This window comes from Astyanax mexicanus, chromosome 13 (assembly GCF_023375975.1).
Source record: "Astyanax mexicanus isolate ESR-SI-001 chromosome 13, AstMex3_surface, whole genome shotgun sequence".
Lineage (NCBI taxonomy): Eukaryota > Metazoa > Chordata > Actinopteri > Characiformes > Acestrorhamphidae > Astyanax > Astyanax mexicanus.
Window position 1 is genome coordinate 16,968,891 of NC_064420.1, and position 23,274 is coordinate 16,992,164.

General features: G+C 38.8%; 1 protein-coding gene across 7 annotated transcripts in view; it reads left to right on the forward strand.

Moving 5' to 3' along the window:
- Positions 1–272: 272 nt before the first annotated feature.
- The window catches only part of slc2a4rg (SLC2A4 regulator), a 118,668-nt gene continuing 95,666 nt past the window's right edge, over positions 273–23,274 (forward strand). For 6 of the 7 annotated variants that reach the window (XR_007423966.1, XR_007423964.1, XR_007423965.1 and 3 more), the window contains exons 1-2: positions 276–744; positions 4,095–4,330. Coding sequence is in view for 1 of the 7 variants with exons in the window: in XM_022663512.2 (XP_022519233.2) it covers positions 469–744; positions 4,095–4,330 (512 nt within the window). In the remaining 6 variants the exon portion in view is untranslated. Of the gene's footprint in view, positions 745–4,094; positions 4,331–23,274 lie in introns of all 7 variants that reach the window. The other variant, XR_007423967.1, reaches the window with a different exon arrangement.

Consider the following 23,274-nt stretch of genomic DNA (forward strand, 5'->3'; position numbering starts at 1 on the left):
CTCGCGCTGCCGCTGCGCTGAGTGTGAATCCGCCCGCGCGGCTTGTTTACCCTCCTTCACTCGGTACCGGCCGGCAAACGGCAGCGACACACCCCCACAAACCCGTAAAAAAACAGCCTGACATTTTCCAAACCGGCCAATCAGCGGCCGGATTTCTGTGGCCGCGTGCCAAAACAGAATGTTTATGTCTGCCGGCGACCAATGGGAATGAATGAGGGGCGGGCCGGGGAGCTAGGCCGGCTGCACGCGCGGCGGAGAGTGGGCGTGGTGTGGCTCTCGGGGAGAGAAAAGCAAAACAATCATTTATTCGCTTTACCGGCGGCGCGCGGGGGGCGGAGATCGAGGGGCTTCACCGAGCCGCGCAGAATCCGGTCAGAACGGTCTCAGTAGATGCGCGTTTCCCCGCCCGGCTCCGGAACCCGCTCAGAGCCCGTCTTCTGTCTGTAGCGCCGCGCGACCCGGTCCAACATGACTTCCAAGCGCGTGCTCGAGCACTGTCTGACCGGCGCGAGGGCCAGCTGCGCCGGTAACAGCGCGCACGCGGGGAACGGCGAGGTGGGCGAGAGGGTCGCGGCCGTGGACTACGGGGTGTTACCGGCGAGGAAGAAGGGGGTTATTGCGCTGAACGGCTTCAGCCCCAAACTGCTGGACAAGGGCTGTCTTCAGGAACCCAGCCGAGAACCATGTCTGAACGGAACCCAGATCAGCTCGGGGAGAGAGAAACACTACAGTAAGAAGAAAACTGTGAGTACAGCTCAGTTTATTATATTAAGCTGTTTTCATGCTTATTTACTGCGTGTTTTATCTGTTGTTCATCTTTATTCAGTGAAAAACAAAGTAACAAACCTTCTGGCCTGTTAGTTAACCTAGGTAGCTGTTTGCCGTTTGCAAGTTTGGGCATGTTTTTCTATATTTGTAAGGACCGGATTTCAGTCCTCAGTATCTCATATAACACGAGTACTAGAATTATAAAAGCGTTAAACTGTGTACTTTTCTGTTGCTGAGCTTAGGCTTAACACTAGGTTTATGTGTGTAGGTGTAGTGTTAATTAACTAACAGCTAGGTTAGCTAAACTACAGTTATAACTGTATATAAGTCCTGTCTCAGGAATTATTATGTTGTATTAACTTACTCAAAGTACAACACGTGCGTCAAAATATAACCTCAATAATAGTTGCTGGGCCCAATATTGCATATTATTTAATTTAATTAACTAGTAACAAGAGCCAATTAATATTAGTTAACCTAGTTAACATGGTATGTTGTTTTGTTTTTATTTTATTAGCATACATTTTATTTATTTAGGATAGATAAATATTTTATTATTTATTATTAAGTGCAGTGTCCTATTATTCCTAATAATGAAAAGTCCATCACTCTTTTGATATTCTGGGTTATCATGTTATGAAGATATTAGTGAAGTAAAGAGGTCTAAAATGTCAATATTATTGTTTTTTGCAATAATTTCTGGAACAATATATCGTCCACAAAATATTGTTATTCTGTGCTATTGTGACAGGTCTAGCTAGCTACGTTACAGTGCTGTTGGTCCTATTTGTCAGTGGAAGGTCCTCGCAAGTATAGCAAAACCAGCAAGTGTGTTCTGTGCAAGTAGGTGTGTGAAGTGCGTGCTCCAGCAGCAGCAGCAGGCTCGTGCGGGCAGATCGCTCGACGCTCGGCCGCTGGCGCGAGCTGCGTGCTGAAGCTCGCGACGCGCCGGACACGCAGTAAACCGCTGTCCTCGCGGTTTTAATAATGTTTTATAATAAACTCTCGCGCTGTGCTTTAATTTAAAGATGGCGACTTTCTGCACGCTGTAAAGTTTAGGGGGAAAGTGGGCCGGACCGGCTCCCCTCCCCCACCGACAGCGCGAGCGAGCCCGTGCAGGAAGAGCGCGCGCGCAGTCTCTACTGTCTGGTCTCAGTCTAGTCTAGTCTAAAACCCGGGACTCAGGGACTCACTGCGCTATAGGAGCGATATAACATCTAAATCAATCCGGATTACTAAAGTTCGCCAAACTCGAGCCGCTGTTTCTTAAAGCGAGGATTCGCGAGCGCCACGCCCCCTCACACTGAACTTTTCTCTACAGTGAATCCGGTTTAGTGGAGGAGTGTCACACAGCCCTCAGCTTCTCACATTATCCTCAAATACAGAAACATTTCTGCTCTATTTAACAGTGTTTTTGATTTTAACTATTTAATTGTGCACAAAGAGTATCACAAGGATATTTAGGGTTATTTAAGGCTTCATTCACATTACCAGGCTGAAATGACTCAAATCTTGAGTCAGATCTGATTTTTTTATGGCAGTGTGTACATGCCAAATACAATTTTTTTCAAATCAGATTTGAGTCACTTTCATATGTGGTCCTAAATCAGATAGGTATCCGATCTATGGAAATGCGGTATGAATGTGAACGGTCAAATTGGAATTAATCTTTTACTTCTGTTTGCAGTTCTCCAGAACCTGCAATCTTGAAATTAAGTCATGACTTAACGAGCGACTGATGAGCAAAAACAAATAGTTAGGATAGGGGTACAGCTTGCAAAATTAATTCTCATATTCTGGCGTCCTTTTTGCCAACTCCTGTTGCAGTAACTCCAGTCCAAACCAAATGCGAGTATTTATGTGACTTATCGATTTCTACTAATGAAGTGTGGAGCTACATTGAGCTTGTTAATAGTGTAAAAATAATGATGATATGCCATTTTCTCTAGCATTGTTCGGAACCTGTTTGGAGCATTAGCTAAAAGTGCTGTATTCGGATTGCTAAGGATGAACAGACAAAAGTTTGTACTCGTTATCGTGTTTTACTACACCCCAACTTTTACATTTCACAGTGGATTTTTCCTTTAACAAACATTAAAAGATTTATATACACTCACTGACAAAAATGTTGCACTCTGAAGTGCTGCAAAACCTGACATGCAGTTATATCTCATGTAGATATGTAAATGATTACTGCTTTGGTCTAAATAGACAACATGTTTTGCCACAAAAGAGCATCTGATGTTTCCTTGCGTTGCCCTATGAAAAGCCTCTCAGATTCTACCTTTTGTTAGCGTACCTTTTGGTGAGAGATTTTTGACAGCCTGACATGCCACTTTGAAGCATTTGAAGACTTGATATCACCCTAGAAGTAATGAGGGGAAAGAGTGCTAACTATCCACCCAGAGAGAGCAAAACTAGTTGTGCTCTCTTATGGCTCTGGCAGCTGATGGCAAGTTGCATGAACAGGATTCGAAACAACAATCTTTCAGACATAGTGGCCAATCACTTGAAGATTTTTTGCCCAACTGACAGACTTCAAGAGAAAGAGCATCACTGGACTGAGAGAAGAAGGATGGCAGTCTCTACAAATTGCCCACCATCTAGCCAGTCAGTCAGCTAGCCCTCAGCAGGATCTAATGATAGTGTCTGCCACTCGACAGAACTACACTGAGGAACCCTGAGTGTTCCGGTAAACCAGGATGATATTAGCTTGTTTTAATACAGGGGTTAGCAGCAGACTACAGGTCGAAAATACTCACCACTGAGCGACCAAATGGCTAGCAAAGTTATTGGGTAATGCTAATGCTGCTCCAGCAGTGCTAGCCGTGGTTAAAAGCAGACTACAGGCCAATAATACTCAACTCTGAATGGCCAAATGGCTAGCGCTTAGCAGGTAATGTTAATAATCCTGTATAACGCTGTACTTGTCACAACCAGACGGTAAAATTCTTACATATTTGTCAATTTTAAGTGCGCCTTATAGTGCAAAATATGGTATATCTCCAGCTACAGTATAGCTTCTATCCAGGTTAGAGGCACCCAACAGGATACTAGTTTCCCTAATAAACGTATCCTTTTACTTTTAATAAACTTATCATTTTACAGTAAGTGTAGATCAGTGGTAGAGCTGAGCTAAGCTGGGCCACGCCTCCATGTCAGGATGTAGGTGAACCACTCTGAGTGTTGATTTTAGTCCAGGATAGTCTCCTGTGTGCAGCACAGTCTCAGTAGACACCAGCAGGCTGCTCTGGCTCTGTGTGTATGACACTGTGGTAAACTGTGATAATGGATGCTTTATCATCAAGCTCTTTTTTCTTCTTTAGGTGGGCTGTTCAGGTGAGGGGGATGAGCGAGAGATGGGCCCTGGCGTCCTAAAACGAGGCAGCCCGACACACCTCCTGGTTTTAAATGGACAGAGGCCGGAGGACCACATGCACGTGGAGGCGGTGACTCCAGTGAGGCGGCCCCAGGAGACGAGGTGTGTTCTGCCACAGCGAGTTACAGACCCTTCCACTGAGGACCTCAGTTCATCCTCGCATATCCCCGTCCCACGCAACAGGTAAGCCCTGAGAAGCTGCTGCAGATTGTTGTTGGGAGTGAGCTATTCCAGTGTGATGCACTGGTGTATATAGTGGGATATGGAGTACCCAGCAGTGGATGCAGTCGTGTAGAACTTTATGAGCTGTATGGTATGCGCTCAATAATGTACAGATGTATGGATGGTGGTGCAAAGGTATGGCTGGTGGTTCGGATGTATGGATGTTTACAGGGTGGTACTGATTTATGAATGTACCAGTGGTGGTCTGAATGTATGGATGCATAAAGGGTGGTAAAATGAAATGTTAAGAATGAAACATTTGGCTGAAGACAATTGTTTTCATTTTTTGTTTAATTTGCCCCTTAAATTTTTACCATAAAATGAATTGCATAGCCCTCATGCATTTTTTTTGCTTTTCAAAGTAAAGTTATCCAGATGCCACTGCTGAAAAAAATCATAACATTAGAGAAAACGTTGCAATATGAGTTTAAAAAAAAATCGTCATTGTTCAATATGAACAATATCTTTTTGATCAAACACAGAATGTGCTTTTTAAATATTTTTTGCAATATGTTTAGTGCTAAGTAATATTGCATCCCAAATTGTGATCAGTTGTGTTATCGTGAAACACAATACATTTTTCACAATACACTATAAGGCGCACTGGATTATTAGGGGCACAATCAATGATTGGTCTATGTTCTGGTCTATTTTTTATACATAAGACGCACCGGATTATTAGGCGCTTTATGCAACACTAGTAAGGAACAGTTGGAGTTAAGGTCCTTTTCCTTCTAATTCTTAAAAATGTGCTGAATGTTAACCTACACAGATTTATCTCCTGAAAACTGTTTTTGTTTGGGGGAGTAAAGCGCTTTTGTTTACCTACATTAAGTGTAGATTTCCAGATTTTTACTAAGGCTGAGTGCAGCTGCATTAGCATACCCGCTAGCCGCGGTTAGCAGTAGTAAATCCCGCCCAACAGCACTACACTGAGGAACCCTGCGTGTTCCAGTAAGCCAGGGTGATAATAGCTAGTGGTTTGTCCCACAGACTACAGTCAGATATACTCACCTCTGAACAGTGAAATGGTTAGCGGCTAATGCTAATGCTGCTCCAGCCTTGGTGCTGGAGAACTAAACTGAAACTCGTGTATAATGCTGTACTTCAGTGGAGTGACTTTACTGCTCCTTACAACCTGACTTGTAAAATTCATAAATAAGGTGCACCGAATTATAAGGCACACTGATGATTTTTTCTGAAAATTAAAGGATTTTAAGTGGGCCTTATATATGATATATTGTGAATAACATCAGCACTTAAAGAACTCTGATCAACAGCCCATTTTATTAGAGAGCGTGTGCAGAGATTGTACCATTTAATTTCATTTAAGGACAGGATGGTTTGGATGTAAATTACTGTGCTCAGTATAGGAGACATTTGAAATACACATTTAAATGATTGCAAAGCAGGATTTGGATAATTATATATTGGAATAATTATGCAAATAATAATATTTCCAGTGTTGCACAAGTTAGGTGCAAAAAAATAATTGCCCATAACAAATATAAACAATGTACTGTGATGGTATCCAACACAACATTACCACTAACACGTAGTCATATTCCCACACAAATTATTGTATCATATGGAATAGACATTGTGTAGTAAGATACACTGAAAAAAGGCTTTTAAACGATTATTATTGGTAGTAAATCCGAAGCAGCAGATCTGCAGAAATGGGCTAAATTCCCCTTAGTTCAGTTTATGGGACACAGCTGATGTTGTGCAATACTGTCCGTGGTTTTATGAGCTGTGAGTCAGATCATTTACAGAGTAGTGTATGACTCACAGAGTACTATATATACAGTATTATATATAGTGTATCACAGCAGCGTCTGTATGGGTTAATGGTAATCGGTAATCTCAGGTAAACTGTGCTGTAGTTGGTTGGTGTCCAGGCCTGCAGGGAAAATCCTTCATATGTCATTATTACCTTTAGCTCCACCCACGCTCATTCATTTCCATGCCAAGCTTTTAAAGACATCATGAGGTGAGGTGTAGTTTAGCGAGTGGTATGATGTTGGACTTGATCAGACATGCTTTCCATCCAACTTCACCGACTGGCAAACTTTTCCAAATGTGTGTCTGTGTGTGTTTGTGAATGTTTGCCATCATACACTTCATCTCCATCTGCATGAATGAATGAATGAAGTAACACCTATATAGTGCCTTTCTAGAAACCCAGGGACGCCTTACAGTTTACAGGTTTTACACACATTATCACTCATCCACGCACCAGTGAAAGGCGGCAGCCAATATTGCACAGCACACTCTCAACCAGAAACGACCGTCCACCTGGAGGACTGCATCGATCTTAACAGCATTTACCCAGGACAGAGTGACAATTTATAAATGGGCACAGTCATACATACAATTTATACACACAAAATCCTATGCAATACATGCAGTTTTACGCACCGGCCGCATGTAAGGCTAATATACCTGGCTAAAGGGGGATTAGCTTGCGGGTGATTTGGATAACCCGCTAAGCTAACAGTGGATTTAGCCGGTCAGGTCTTATTTTAAGTCAGGTACAGGCAAAAACAACACTGGAAAACAACTTAAAACAGTGTAAAATGTACTAGTTTGATGAACACAGGCAACATTGAGTGGAAATACAGAAGCAAATTACTTAGATTTTTTACAGAAATTACCCACAATTTTTTTTTTTAAACACACCCCTAGCTACTTCTTATTTTAGTTAAAATTAGTGCAGCCAAGCCAAGTGCTCGAAAACCCTAGAGAAGCTTAAACTAGTTTAGAATCCTAGTTTAGAATTTCTACATTTTTCTAAATCCAACAAAGTTATTGCAAATTACAGCTACAAATTTAAGTATTTAATGCCTCTAAAATCTATCACTTTACTTCACATTAAGGTGTAACTGCAGATAATTAAAAATAGCCTGTCTGGTGCATGATCTGTTTTATGGTGCAGAGATACATGCTTATATTGGCTGTTATAATGTCATATATATCCCCAGCTGTTATAATGTCATACAAATCCCCAGCCTTTAAGACACATACACACAGACAATAAGCTTTCTTTTCTCTTAGTCTGTAGCATTCCGTTGTAGTTAAAAGCAGCAGGATGGTGTAGTGTAGTGGATAACAGCACCACACTTCCTTTGGCAGACAAGGGATCAGTTCCAAAGCTGAGCAAACACACTACATTAAAGCATCAACAGCCCTTTTTTTTGGCAAGAATCTTAACTCTATTGTCTCTTACATGTAATGTGATTTGGTTTAGAATTAGGACATTTTTGCTCTTGGTCTCCCCCTACAGTTGTGGGGTGCAATTAGCATTGATAATGTTGTGTATCATGAAAATGTTTTTAAATATTGTAATATACCGGTAATATTTTTACCATATCGCCTATTGTATATATTATACCAGAAACTTTAATATTGGTTCATCCCTAGTGTTCTGTTTACAGTGGCTGGAGTATTATATGCTGTGAGCAGGTCTGGTGAATGTGTAATCTAATGTAAGCTGCTGTAAAACAGAGTTGAGAGTGTGCGGCCTTGTTTTATGTGTGTGTGTGTGTGTGGGAGGAAGGAGGCGGGGCAGCAGCAGTGTTTGTGACGCTTCTCCACCCAGCTGTACTGTATTTTGTGTGATCAGATGGAGCTGTGTCATTCTTCCCTCTTCGCTCTGTTTTTCTCTCACTTTTCTTCTGGTTTAATCGGAGTGAAAGCTCTGTGCCCTCTCTCTGCCTCCAGCAGGAGCCGTTATTATTGGGACAGATAGGACAGATGCAGCTCTGAATAAGACACTGATGATGTAACAGTGTTTATGTGGTGAAGGAGAAGAAAATAGCTCCAGCCGTGTCTAAACATCACGGCTTTATCTGTTTGTTATTGCTGCCGTTTATTTTGACGATTGTTAAGGAGATTAGTGCCAGCGCGGGCGCAGCCAGGTGGCAGGAAAAGTGCTGGCAGGCAGGGAGCATGTGTGTGTGTGTGTGTGGGTGTAGTTGTGTGTGTGTGGTTGTGCACTGGAGGGCAGATTACTTATTAACCAGGTTGGCTGAATAGCAGGTTCACTCTGATAGTGTCGTAATCAAGACCACAAGAGCCTAGTCCGAGTGATCTAGACAAGACTGAGACCAGATTAAAATACCTGTTCTCACATAAAAATTAAAATAATGAAAATAGATTTTTTTACAATTACTTGTATATTTAATATCAATCAACATCAAACGTAATTTTATTACTTTTTATCATATACTTTGTAAAAAACAAAAAACAAATTAAAGTGGCAGTCCGTATTATTTTGTTTCTAAACAGAAAGCAGAAGCTTTTCTGAGTGTAGAAGGGATTAAATACTGTGTTTAATGGTACCAGTGTGCTGCAACGAACATCCCTGCTAAGCCCAATATATTCATTCTACAGCCTCTAAAAAAGGATCCGGCTCAATTTTACTGAACGTGATTGGCTGGTGGAGCAATGGAGACTTCAGAAGAGGAAACTCAGACCTTAGTAGGTCATTCACTCATAGTAAAAACAAAGTGTGTAGTTACAGTGAAGTTTCTGAATGAGCACGCTCAATCTCTCTCTCTGACTGCACATAAACTGGAATCGGATTCATCCACTCTTAAAGGAGACCGCATCACACCCACACAGTTTAAATTGATTCTTCCGCATGCTCGGTGTAATTACCATTCTCACCAAAACTTAAAGACTTCAGCTTTAAATAACAAAGATTTTAATTATTATTACATTGTTGCTGTTTGATTGGATTGAGTGGATTTGATTGGAAGTGTATTTAAACTGTAGTATTTATTTAGCGTTTTTACGAATCTGTCACTTCTAATGCATTTTGTCTGTATGTAAAAATATAGTAATAAATGTTGTGTATCATGAAAATCTCTTTAAATATTGTGACATAATATTTTTACCATATTGACCATCGGATATCAACCAGAAGTTTTCATTTTGGTGTATCCCTAGTATTCTGTGAATATAATGGTAGCGTTATATGCTGTTAGCAAGAGTGGTGAATGTATAATCTTAATGTAAGCTGCTGTTTTTTTTTCACATTTTGACACAAAATTACTTTTTACATTTTGTGAGATGCACTGAAATGAAAATATTGACCCAAGTCTGAACAAAATGAAACATTTAGCCAAATAACGAACGTTTTTTCTGCATTATATTTGCTATTTGTTAGTTTGTTTCATGGCATACATTAAAAAGCCGGAAAAAACAATTAATTTTTTTTAGCCTGCTCCTCTAAAAATGCTATTTTCTACATACAAGCTTGTTGCACACCACTGATGCAATATTACAGTATCTGTTACTTTAAATAGAGTAATTTTGGCCGGTTCTTGGAAGTGAAGCCATCATCTCCAATGGGTGGTTTTGATTCAAGCTCATTTCTTACCACGTTCAAACAAACATTAAGAGTGAGTTTTTAGACTTTTCCAAGCATTTTGAAACAGCCAGTGAACCTGCAGAGACTCCCCTGCAGTATAACTGTGATTTATTACATGTATATTTGGATGGTGAAGTGTCTTCACACAAATGCAGGGAATTCAGCACTGTACTAGCGCTCGCCCCTGTGTGGTCAGAAGATAAGCGCTGGTGATCATGTTGCTCCTGTAACCGCTGGCATGTATTAGCTCTCTGTTGGCATGTTCAGACATGCCTGGGGAGGGAGGAACGGTGACGGCTCGCTGTGCCGCGTCTGACGGCTCTGAGGACAGCAGGTCTATTGTCTTTATCTGATCTAAAGTAAACAGAGTAAAACAGGAGTGAGGGAGAAAGAATTTGTGGAGATTTTTAATCCTGCCCTGCCCCTCTTCTTTTACAGTAATGTCTTTGTACTGTGTGCAGAATGTGATTTTGCATTGTCTTGTTGAAAATCAATGGACGTCCCTGTAAAAAGCTGTGGCCTTAATGCAAGTATATGGTGCTCTAAGATTTTAATATACTTTTCTGCATTAATGCTGCTTCACAGAACATAAGGGGGAGATAAAACCAACGTTGCGCTGGAATAAAGAATGCATAGTAAATCAGATTTTTTGTATTTATTGTAAACATCTCAGCTTGGTTGTAAGTATTTCTGAATTAAATTTGAATTTGCTGTGTATCGAAATTGTTGCAGATATTGATACTGGTGCAGATATTCAAGCAGTTCAGCTTGGTTTGATGGCTTGTGATCATCCATCTTCCTCTTGATTATATTTCAAAGGTTTTCAACCTCTGGTTTTGGTAAAATCAAAGAAACTCATCATTTTTAAGTGGTCTATTATTTTTTTCCAGAGGTATATATATCATTATTATTTAACGTGTGTTGTTAGCAATGATAAATACCCAGTTAACCTACCTACTTTCCACTGTTTAGATGTGATAAAAGCGTGGTATGTAGCTGTAAGTGCCTGGTGGGTGTGTCAGGTGAAAGTAAGACTGTGTTACATATAAATTCTGAATGGAGGAAGATTGAGAAATGCTCTGACTGAAAAGGCAGGAGTCTTTGGAATTAAAGTCAACTTCCAACAATCAACACCACCATGCTATCGAGAACAGTTACCACATGCAAATACAATCCTCTTTGCATGTTTCCTCATATGTACAGTATTTTTATGTTTTTATCACTCTCTTCTTGAGAGGGTTAATTTATAAATATTATATAGTTTTCGTAAAAAAAAAAACATATACATTTTCTCAACAATGAACAACCTTAAATGTTTCATAACCATAGACATAATTTATATATTTTGAAACTGTTTGAGATGTATCTAGCATTAGCTCATCAATTAGTCAGCTTGCTGTAACAAGAAATCTTTACTGCCTAATACCTGTGTGTTGTATATAGGTAATGTATAGGTACATTTATTTTGCTCTTTTAGCAAAATACATGATTCTGCTTTCAAAAATGAGTTTTATTTTTAGCCTTATATAACCCCTATTTATTTTGGACACTCATGGGCTCCCTCTTCCATTTTGTAGTCTTTTTTATATAATGGCGAAGATAGAAAGTGAGTAGCTTCCCTATAACCTGACTCCATTCATTAATATCCAATGAAAAAGCCAAGCGACGTGAGCTGATGTATCAGAACCGAGTCATTGCGCTTTCCTCCGAGTGCTCTGTGATGCTACTCGTCAATGCTACATCATCAGCAGTTTGAAAAGAGGCAGAGTGTTGGAGGAGGCATGTATCAGAGGAGGCGTGTGCTGGTCTTCACCCTCCTTGTTTTGTGGCATCACTTGTGATGAGGGATATACAGCTGAGTTGCAGCTGAATGGGTGGGATGACCAGAAAAATTGAGTAGAAAATTTAAAATAAATCTTAAAAAAGCAAATGTAAACAGTAGGGGTGTCACGATTCTCTAAATCCTCGATTCGATTTCATTTTCGATTTGAGGGTCACGATTCGATTCGATTCTCGATTTTCTTGTTTTTTTTTCTTGTTATTATTTTATGCCTCATAAAATTTAAATAATATATTTATTATTATTATTATTATTATTATTATAAATATTATAAATATTATTATTATTATTTATTAAGATATATATGGTAATGCCATCTAGTGACTTTTTTTGGTAGCAACAGTGTGCACTATTAAAACAAGCAGTTTATCAGAGCTGTGTGTGGATGGCTGGTGAAACTGCTCATTACATGAAGCTGCAGTTCTTCATCCAACCACTAGCAGCAGCAGCACAAGCCCGGCTCTCTTCACTCAGTCACTACTACAGTACAGCCCAGCCACGGGCTACAGAGCTCAGCCAGTCCGTTTTTACTGTTTCTGTAAACAAATAAAGGTTTTAACCCCACTAACCGGATAATACAGCTCACTACAGTTCATCTTTCAGCCCAAGCAGCTAACAGCAGCAGGTTAGAACAGCCGACACGGAGGCACTGCTCGGATTACATTATAAACAGGTCAGTTAGCGCGCTGCTAACCTCAGGATGTTTATAACTACGGAGTTTAGTGGACACACCACGGCCGCCAGGTAAGTCTTTTAAAGGCTACTGAAGACTATTAAAGGCTATTAGAGTGTAACCCCTGGCTTCCAGGGGTTACAAGAGGTTATTGAAAGCATTATTGGGGGGCAGAAATCAGTACAGGCTGGTTAGATAAGTGATGTGGGTATTGTCTTATAAATATTTACACATAACTTATATCTCTCCTGAAAAGCTTTTATTTTAGTCAGAAACACGCTTGTGTTTACTTTATCTGAGAGAAAGATGTTTTTTAATTCAATGGAAAGCAACAGGTGTAGTCAATTATAAGTTTAAGATTTTTAATCCACCTCACTGTGATCTATAGTCAGTGTTCTCAAGTCACACTGACACGCATTTCAGCGAGTTCACACGCTCTCACCTGCGCGCACCCACCCCTCCGTTAGATACAGATACAAAACCTGCGCGCCCAACCCCCGCCCCCCCCTCCCCCGTTGGACAGATAAAAACAGTGATCACACTCCCGCCGACTGCGCTCATGCAGTGGCTATCTCTATTTAAATGAATAGGATGCGCTGTGTTGGTGCCGCGCCATTTGCGTAGCGCGCTGCGCTATTTGCGTAGCGCGCGCGGGAGGGATCGTCGATCCTCTTTTTGACTTCGATACTCGAGATCGTGACCTCATTTCGATTCGATTTCGATAAAATATCGAGATCGTGACACCCCTAGTAAACAGACAGCGCTATGTATCTACTTGTTGTGTCAAGAATGTTTCTTTAGTTTTGCGTTATCAACACAAATAGTGGTGCTAATGATGATTGTAGTCAGCTATAGTGCTTCATGTTAACCCTGTGTCTCCTAGTTAAAGCGAGATGTGTACCCAGTTTGATTATAATCAGATACCACTATAAAAGTCCTGTAGTGTGCAGTCCTTAGCTCCATCTGACACTGCTGTAGAGTAAAGCTCCAGCGAAGTGGAGCTGTCCCAGGACAGATATCCTTCCTCCCTTATGAACTGTGATACTCTGTGATGCTTTATGAACTGTGATATGTCATGATGTTTAGGGGTCAGTGAACCCTCCCCCCTACCCCCCGATTCTCAATCTGGAACTCATTCTTCTTCTAGAGTGAAAACCCCAACCCCCATCACACAGTTTACAGGCTGTATAGCTCAGTGTTCTTCTGACTGTGGTTAATATTAACAGTTTGTGCACAATGTAATTGCTGCCTTTTATTGCAGTACTTCTCATATTTAAGGATAAACACTTGTCCGTGTGTACAAGCACAGACAGTACCAGTCATAGCCAATGTTTTATTTTTTTCCTTTATTGTAAATGAGTACTGAAGTCATCCAGACTATGAAGGAACAAATAAGGAACCATGTAGTAACTTAAAAGTGTTAAACAAACCAAAATACTCTGTGAAGAAGCATTTAAGTGCTCTTATCTGGGGTGCTGTTAACTTGTGGTTTCTGATGAACTTCATTCTGATGAACTTCATCCTCATTCCTGGGATGATCCTGATGAGAGCCAGTTTAATCATAACATTTTGATGGTCTTTGTGTATATATATATATATATAATTAAGTTAAATAAGTATTTAACTTAATGGTATATATAATAAATATATAATAAGTAAAAAAAACAAACATTACTGAAATAGAGCTATTCACATTTTCTCTCAAATATTTTTGGTGGCCCAGTACTGGATGCAATTCCAGTTATAATCCAAACAGTACTCCTCTCACAGCTGATCTGCAGCGCTGGAGTTTCGATGCTGTAAATTTGGTAATCCATGTTTGAGGAGACAATTTTTATGCTGACAGTCTTTATTAAGGCTTTATGAATCTCCCAGACCAAGAGCTATCTATCACTATCTAAACACAGATTAAGACAGACAATCGTCTGAGCAACCCTTCAGCTTTCAGCCTTCAGGCATGAGACTCACTCCTGAAAGTGATTCCTGCTGATCCAGCAGTTTATAGTGAAGGTAGATAAATTTGTTTAAATAAGGTGTGTTTGTATATGCACACTCTTGTATTTGCTCTCTTTCTGGGGATTTCCAGTACCACACAGTTTTAAATACTGTGTTTTTCACTATAAGGCACACTTGAAAATCCTGTACATTTTTCCTAAAAAATGTCAGTGTGTATCCTATAATCCAGTTTATCTTATGAATGAATTCTATCAGTCAGGTTGTAAGGGGCAGTAAAGCCACTTTGCTGAAGTACAGCTTATAAAGGAGTTTCAGGGAAGTTTTTTCAGCACAGAGGCTGGAGCAGTATTAGCATTAGCCGCTAACAAGCAGCCCACTTGCCATACAGAGGTGAGAGAACTGCTGCTAACCATGACTAGCGCTGCTGCTAACCACACTGTTGAAAATAATATTGGAAAGATAAGCTTATTCCATTAATAAAGGGAAATGCTTTATTCACCCAAGTTTTTAGAGGAGAAATCTGTCTAGATTAACATCCAGCGCTTTTTTGATTTCGATATAAAATTCTTTTTTTTTTAAGAATTGCAGTTTTTGTGAGTGAGCAAGAAAGTAAGAGATAGTGAGAGACAGCACAAAAGTGGGCGAAACGAAGTAAGAGAGGGAGAGACAGAAAGCGCAAGACAGAGCCAGAGACAGTGCTAGCGAGCCGAAGAGAATAAGAGACAGCACGAGAGTTTGTGTGCTTCAGGGCACCTCGCTGTGCACACTGCGCTTTTGCCGCATTTATGTGTGTTTCATGCAAAGTATCGAAAATAAACTTCAGTGTGACCCTGATGCTCTGAACCTCTTTTGTTTACATAGGAGTTTAATCTGATATTCATTATTTTCAGAGGTAGAAAGTAACAAATTACATTTACTCACATTACTGTAATTGAGTAGATTTTCTGAGTATTTTGTAAATTTAAATTAGGTAATTTTACTTTTACTTAAGTTCATTTTGACACAAGTAATTTACATTGCTATTTTGGAAAACTCCCCCTTACTGAGTAACAAATGAAATGCTGGAAAAAAAAACAAACAAATTGTCTGATTAAAAAAAAAATTGAGTTTTGTTCTCCAAGGAAGCGCAGCTGAAATTCTCCATGCAGTGTTTGTTACAGTGTTCTGTCGAGTTATGCTACCCATTGATATGTGGTTCTTTATGGCACTGCACATGCGCAGACCAACATTTTTTTGTATAATTTCATGTTTTTAATGATAATTCCTTAAGTTTTTAATGGGAACATTAAACAATCTGCTTGGATGTTAAAAAACATGAACTGTAAAATTCTAAAAATTGGGTTTATAGTCACCTATATGACCATGACTTTTTAACTTTTTACCAGTGGAGACAAAAAATTGATCTTAGAAACCTATGCCACTTGTTCTTGAAAATATTTTATGGGGTGGTTTGAACAAATACTGCCTGAAAGGTCCAAATTATTTAATATAATAATTATGTAATTTATGTGTTTTTTTACATCAAATAAATAAAAGTAAATATGTAACGTTTACTCTAAGTACATTTTTAAATTGAGTACTTTTTTACTTTTACTCAAGTAGATTTTTAGGTGGGTACTTTTACCTGAGTAGAATTTTAGCAAAGTAAAGGTACTTTTACTTAATTACAATTTTTCAGTACTTTTTTCACCTCTGATTATTTCTAGTGATCCTGTTACAGATACATTCAGGCAATCATAAATAACGCTCGGAGAAATCTCATTTCTTTATGTTACTCTGATTACCAGACTATGGACAGTTATAAAACTGGTCTTAGGGTAAGAACGGACCGTCCAGAGCGCTAAACATACAAATACACTGCAGTCCAGCAAGTCTTCACAGCACTGAGTGGTTTGTGTTTGTTAAGCTTGAGGAAAATAAAGCTTTTAGACATAATCAACACGGTTACGAAAAACAGCTTAGAGCGGGCAAGAAGCCAGAGCCAGAAAAACACACCCCTCTGATACACACACACAAACACACACACTCACAGAGCAAAACACCAAACAGAATACCCATACACCACTTCAGAAACACAAATACATACACTGATATACACACTCAACATATATACACTCCTATTTACCAGGCGTCTGGATTAGTTTCACTGGTAAAACCATTGGGTACGTGTACTGTAGGATACGCATAACTGCCACCTTCAGCTACCACACTTATTAAGGAGTATATTTTCTGTTGTAACTCATAACATAATCAGAATGTATCATCAGTTATTAAGACAATATGTGAAGTTTAGGCACAGGTTGCTCTTGTCAGCAGAGCTTCAGACAGTATTTTCTTATTTGAAGTGTGCACAGAGTTACATCATGGAAATCAGTGTGTCTCATTCCCCCATTCCCATTTCCACGCTAAGGGATGCCAGGTATAGACAACAGAATGTACGAAACTGCATGTACTGCAGCTATTGAAACAGTCGAGCTGGCTATTTTTCTGCTAAACACGTAATCACTGAGCTTTAATAAGGTTGCTAACCATAGCTGAGTAATTTACCACCACCATTACTTGCAGAGTAGAAACAGGCATTTTGGACACTGAAACATGTTAAAACAGCTTTGGAAACAAATAAGAGACAACTTCAGTTTCTGAATCAGTTTCTCTGAATTTGCTATTAATAGGTTTATGTTTGAGTAAAATGAACATTGATATTTTGTTCTATAAACTACAAACAACATTTCTCCAAAATTCCCCCCAAATATTGTCATTTAGAGCATTTATTGCAGAAAATGAGAAATGGCTGAAATAACAAAAAAGATGCAGAGCTTTCACACCTCAAATAATGCGAAGAAAACAAGTTCATATTCATAAAGTTTTAAGAGTTCAGAAATCAATGTTTGGTGAAGTAACCCTGTTTTATTATCACAGTTTTCATGCATCTTGGCATGTTCTCCTCCACCAGTCTTACACAATGCTTTTGGATAACTTTATGCAACTCCTGGTGCAAAAATTCAAGCAGCTAAGCTTGGTTTGATGGCTTGTGATCATCCATCTTCCTCTTAAATATATTATAGAGGTTTCAATTTGGTAAAATCAAGAAATGAAATTTTTTATCTGTGTTGGTTGAGTTGTGATACAGGTACAGTATTTTTATACTGAATTCATAATTGTTTTCATTTAAAATAAGACAGTTTACACACTTTAACACATTACACACAATTTAAAACACCCTTACTATTTAGTGTGGTAGTGTATGGTCTAGGACACATTCTCTGTTTTCAGTGGATGCAGTGGATGTGCGTTATGCAAACTGCAGTATTTTCATAGCTGATTTTGATAATTATGTTGACAAGTCTCCCCTGCCGTAGACATAATATGATATGATATGACAAGATAAAAGCATTGATCATTCTGTAAGTGTGTGTATTAGTTTATTGACCATCCTGTAAGTGTGTTTATTAGTTTATTGACCATTTTGTAAGTGTGTTTATTAGTTTATTGATCATTCTGTAAGTGTGTGTATTAGTTTATTGATCATTCTGTAAGTGTGTAAGTGTATTAGTTTATTTGCTGTAATGTGGTGTAATAATAGACAGTGCAGTTGGTAAATAACTGAAGGCTGGCACAGTCCAACTAACTGACTCAGTTCCAGCAGATGGCATTTCAGCTGGCAGCAGGAGCGTGATCTGAATAATACTGCTAGAGCATCTGTGGAGCGTTTTCAGGGCTGAGATGTGGAAAGTTGTTGACTGTATTCTGAATGTATTTTGGTTTTTAAAGACGTGATTAAATGCAGAAAGCCCCTGAAACCAACAGGAAGTGAAAATGGTGGAAGTGAAGTTTTTCACCTGGCGTAGTTTTACCAGGGACTGTACCCAGCATCTGATGTTGAGTGAGTCTGGTATTTCTGGAAGTTTAGAAATAGCGAGACTGAAGTTTATTGAGAGCTTTGGGTAGCCATATTGCATTATACATGATTATATTTGTTATAACTATACAAAAAAAATAGTATTTTTCATTGGTTTTGGTATTTACCATAGACTGTATATAGCTGGACAGAGCATCGTCTCTCAAAAGTGAAGCCACCACAGGTCGGGCGCCCCCTGCTGTTCGCTTTCAGAAAGCTGTGTAACCCCACCCATCCCCATAGGTTTCAATGGCAAAACAGAACAACTTTCAATCACGTTTTTCTCCAATATACTGTAATTCTACTTCCATTATTTAAATGCAGCAGCTAGTGTAACCTCTGCTTATATTGTCAAATGTTTATATCCCCACAGAATTCGTTTTTTAAAACTTTATTCAGCTCTATTCAAAAAGGTGTGGTTATTGTAAAAGGGCCGGGTTACACCTAGCCGGGGTGAAACCATGACTGTATGGGTGGAACCATAGACTGTGTGAGCTCTGTGGAGGCAGCCCTCAGGGGTGGGGTTATTTAAATGAGTAGGCTGTCTCTCCACAGTCTTTCTCCCTCCTCTGGTCTCCACTGCGCAGACTCGGGTTTCAGGATCGCCAACATGGAGGAAGATTTTGGCTTCATTTTCATTGAATGAATGGGAACGGTGACACGGCGTCCATCTTTATCACAGTCTTTGGTATTTAGTGTCAAGCTTTAAGGGTATTTGTATTTGAGCAAGTATTTGTGTTTGCTGTAGGGGTGGGCCATGTGGTCCTTCTCGGAATGGTCCTACTTTAAACCGAAAATCACGATTCTGTACCATTTTTTATTTTCATAAACAAGGTATGAAAGGGGCTTTGATGAAAATAAGAGTCAGTAGAACAGGAATGCATCCGAACTAAAGAAAGCTAGCACTCGCGCCGGCCCAGCCAGCCTGGAGAAAATACTAAACGAGCTGAGAGAGTTTCACCAGGACAACGATCTGCAATTACGAGACGTGAAAGATAAACTGAACAAATCTAATAAAAGAATCAAGGAGGCCGAACAAAGAATTGAAGCAGTTCTTCTTGGCGTTATAACAAAACACTGAAAAATATTTTTTTCCTTGAGTGTACTACTGCTGCAACAAAAAAAAATCATTTTTCATATAGGTTAACCATTTCAAACATGCAGAGGAAATTAAAATCAATTGTAAGCAGCAACATACCAAGACTCTGATTTTGAATAATATAATAATATAACAAAAAAATAAAAATCTAGCACTAAAGTGCTAAATATTTAATGCATGCATATAAACAACAAACATGGACAATTATACAAAAATATCCTTAAAGCTAAACTGTAAAGAACAAAAGAAACACAAAATAGACAGATTAATGCTTTTATATTAGATTTTTATATTAATGCTTTCATATTATTTTTTGTTTTTAATTATTACTATTAGATTTATTTTTTTATAGTTTTTACTTTGTAATTAATTATTATAACAAAATCAGATAAAAGTGTTTTTGTTTCTGCTGAGTGTTCGTAATGGTTTTCTGCCTTCATACTAGTTAAACTTTATATATATATATATATATATATATATATATATATATATATATATATATATATATATATATTTTTTTTTTTTTTTATTGCAGTAGTATATTCTTAAATATTATTAAAATTAATAAAATATATTCTGCTGTGTTTTGTTCACCGAGAATATTGTTAGTGCGCAAATTCTTAAAATAACGTGATAATATTATAAGGTCTGTATCACCCACCACTAGTTTGGGCTTCTGTATGATTCCTTTAGTAAACTTGTAAAGTGGAACCTTTATTTTATCCACTCAAACCATACTCCACAGTAGGGCTGTACGATAAATAGTATATGTTTATTGCTATTGCTTTATGAATTTTCACGATACACAACACGTTATTAACATCAAACTCAAACTGCGAACCCGGAAGCAGCAGCAGAGGGAGCTCTTCACACTGCAGACTGTGATCAAATGATGTAAAGAGACTGGAGGTAGAGTGAGGTAGAGTGAGGTTCCGCAGTGAACGCTCAGACCAATCTACTCTTATCTAAATTTGGATCCTTACATTTCACATTGAAATCAGGAAATCTAACAGCATTATTGCTCATCACAGTCTTAAGCCATATCACAAACCCCTAATCCACATCAATATTAAGCCAGTGTCCAGTTGCTTGTTGGACCTGTGTATTATGAGTGGGCATTGTTGAGACTGGAGCAGCTGCTGCAGTCTGAAGGTCTGATTGGACAGTGCTTCTTCAAATTACATGGAAATTCTAAGCCGCCCCCACAGTGCTGTTTTTTCCCTGGCTTCCTCTAGAAGCCAGGGCGGTTCTGTGAAGCCCAGTGATCTGATCTGTGCAGTACTGCCCAGGCCTTCTGAGAATATACAGTAATGTACAGTAGAGTCTGAAGGCCATTGTTTAGAATGACTGTGTGCATTGTGTACATCTGGCTGTGAAAAAATAAAACATCTTGAGCTCTCTGATCAGAAGCCTCTCTCTTACATAATCTCGTCCAGCACGTGACGGCCGGATCCGCCAGATCACTCACGGTGGGTAAATGGCAGGATCAGCTGCGATGTTGGGAAAAGCAACAGCTGCGTTTCTCTGTTCACGCGGCTCCACCCTGTTTTCCCTTTATTTCCAGTCTCTCCAGCTGAAAAACAGGCGTCCCAAAGGCCGAACGGTATACTGCAGGGGCGGCTGGCGCCTTTTCCTGGTTTTGTGTTCTCTCTTTTTAATTTTTTAATAATAATATTCAGAAGAGGGAAGCTCTAATCTTTAATACAGCCAGCCTTTGAGGAGAAACCCAAGTGAGGGCTACTTGTTAAGGATGCCCCTAATAGTTAAAAACTAAAAAATTGTACATTCGCAAAATAATTTCAATGTTAAACTGAATGTATTAGGGGTGTAATGGCACAGACAATTCACAGTACAGTTTACTCCTTGGTATAATCCCCATGGTTCGGTACATTTTTGTTGTATGTTTTCGGTACGGTTGGTGGATAAAATAAAGAGGCTGGGCATTCTGTATAGCCTCTTCTTTATTAATTTCATAATAACCATGAATCTTTATTATTATCATGTTTTGTTTTTTGGGATGGAATGTTGTAACAGGGCTCAAGCTCTTTTATTAAATGCTTGAAAACAGGGTTCAACCAATAGCATTACTTTAACTTAACTTAAACTACAAATATATTTTCCTAAGCATATTACTAGATGAATTTCAGTGTTTAACTTCTTTTTAAGAAATATCAGCTATATATTGTCTAAATTAAATTATATTAGTGGCGTCTATCACTTAAAAGTGCATTAAAACACGTGATTAATTGTTTAATGGTGGAATTTCCCAGTATTACTGTGAGGAGACAGTAATAATAGTGTAGACAGACAGCGTGAACGAAAGAGACAAAAAGACAGACGGATGGTGCGAGCGAAAGAGCAAGAAACAGACAGGCGGTGTGGGCGAAAGAGAGAGAGAGACAGAGAGATAGACAGACACTGCAAAAGACAGAGAGAGACAGACAGACGGTGCAAGCGAAAGGTAGAGACAGAGACACAGATGGTGTGAGCTAAATAGGGAGAGAGACAGTCAGACAGACAGACAGACGGTGCAAACAAAAGAGAATGACAGAAAGACAGACAGACGGCGTATGCGAAAACGAGAGAGACAGACAGACAGACGGCGCAATCTATAGAATCTATAGAATCAAAGCTGTACAGAACCAGGATAGTAATATTAGCTAATCTAACTAAGCCTTAGCATTTGTTTGTTTACCAAAAGACTGCCTGTCTTTCTAACTTGTGTAAATTACAAGTAAGTAAGCTACATGTGAATTTATAAACACTGTTAATGATTAGAATGAATAGAATAGTGCTGCTGAGGTAAATCAATGATTAGAACAGCACTACTGAAATAAATGCAATGGAAGTAAATGTAATGAAAACTTGAAAAGAACCATGTTAACTGGTTTTAAGCCTTTGTTTTAGTCAAAATGGTGCAATATTGCATTTCAGTGGTGCATTTGTAGTTCTCATGTATTTCTCATCTTTTCTTCTGTGTGCATAATTTAGCGCCTCGCATGTCCGGCTCAGGGTCACGGCACCAGATTCCACCTTAAATCCAACAATTTGAGAATCTTGTACTGGATCAAGATCTTACTTTTGTCTCCAGCATGTCATGGGCCTTTCACACACACACAGACACACACACATCCTGACTAACACACACACACACACACACACACACACATCCTGACTAAAACACAAGGCCATAAACTCTATCCCAGCCAAATCAATTCTCATATTCTCTGCCTACAGAAGAAATCCCTCTCAATAAGTCCTGCTAACAGACTGTGAAATAAGGCTCAGCCTTCAAAGGGCAGGAGGTTGGGGAGTCATGTGACTGAGACAGATGATAACTCCCTCCATCACGAGATAATCTCACAGCACTCTGATCTTCAGATAATATAAGATGATTCTTTCTAACAGGTTGTTTTTTTTTTCAGATCAGTACAGAAGAGCACTAGGTACTAGCACTGTAATAATATGTGAATAGGTAAATGATATATTGTCCCAAAATAGATCGCAATGCACAATATTACTGCAGTTATCTGATTTTTCATGCATGCTACGAGTTCTTTAAAACAGAATAAGGTCTACAAGTCTGATTAAGAAATCTGATAACGAGAGCTGGAATTTAGATCAGTGAGGTCTGTCACAATAAACATTTTTGTGGATGATGTAATCGTCTAAGAAATGATTGCGATAAACAATATTATGGTAATTTTAGGACCATTATGTGCCACAGACATAGTGATAAAGCATAAAAAAGACAACAAATTTTAAATTAATCATAGTTTGGGAAATATATACTTTTTTCTTTATCTACTGCAGTCCACACTGTGTGCATGGAGTCGCAGTTATTGAAGCATTGGTATGATATTGCACGACTGGCTAAATATACTGTTGACTATAATATATATGAGAACAAACATACAAATGAACACAGTAGCCAATATCATGCTTATTAAATACTATTAGGCTTATTAAATATCATGTTCAATTATAATATATAAAACAGTTTTAATATAATGTAATACATATATGAAAAAACTATATTTAACCAAAGTTATTTTAGATTCT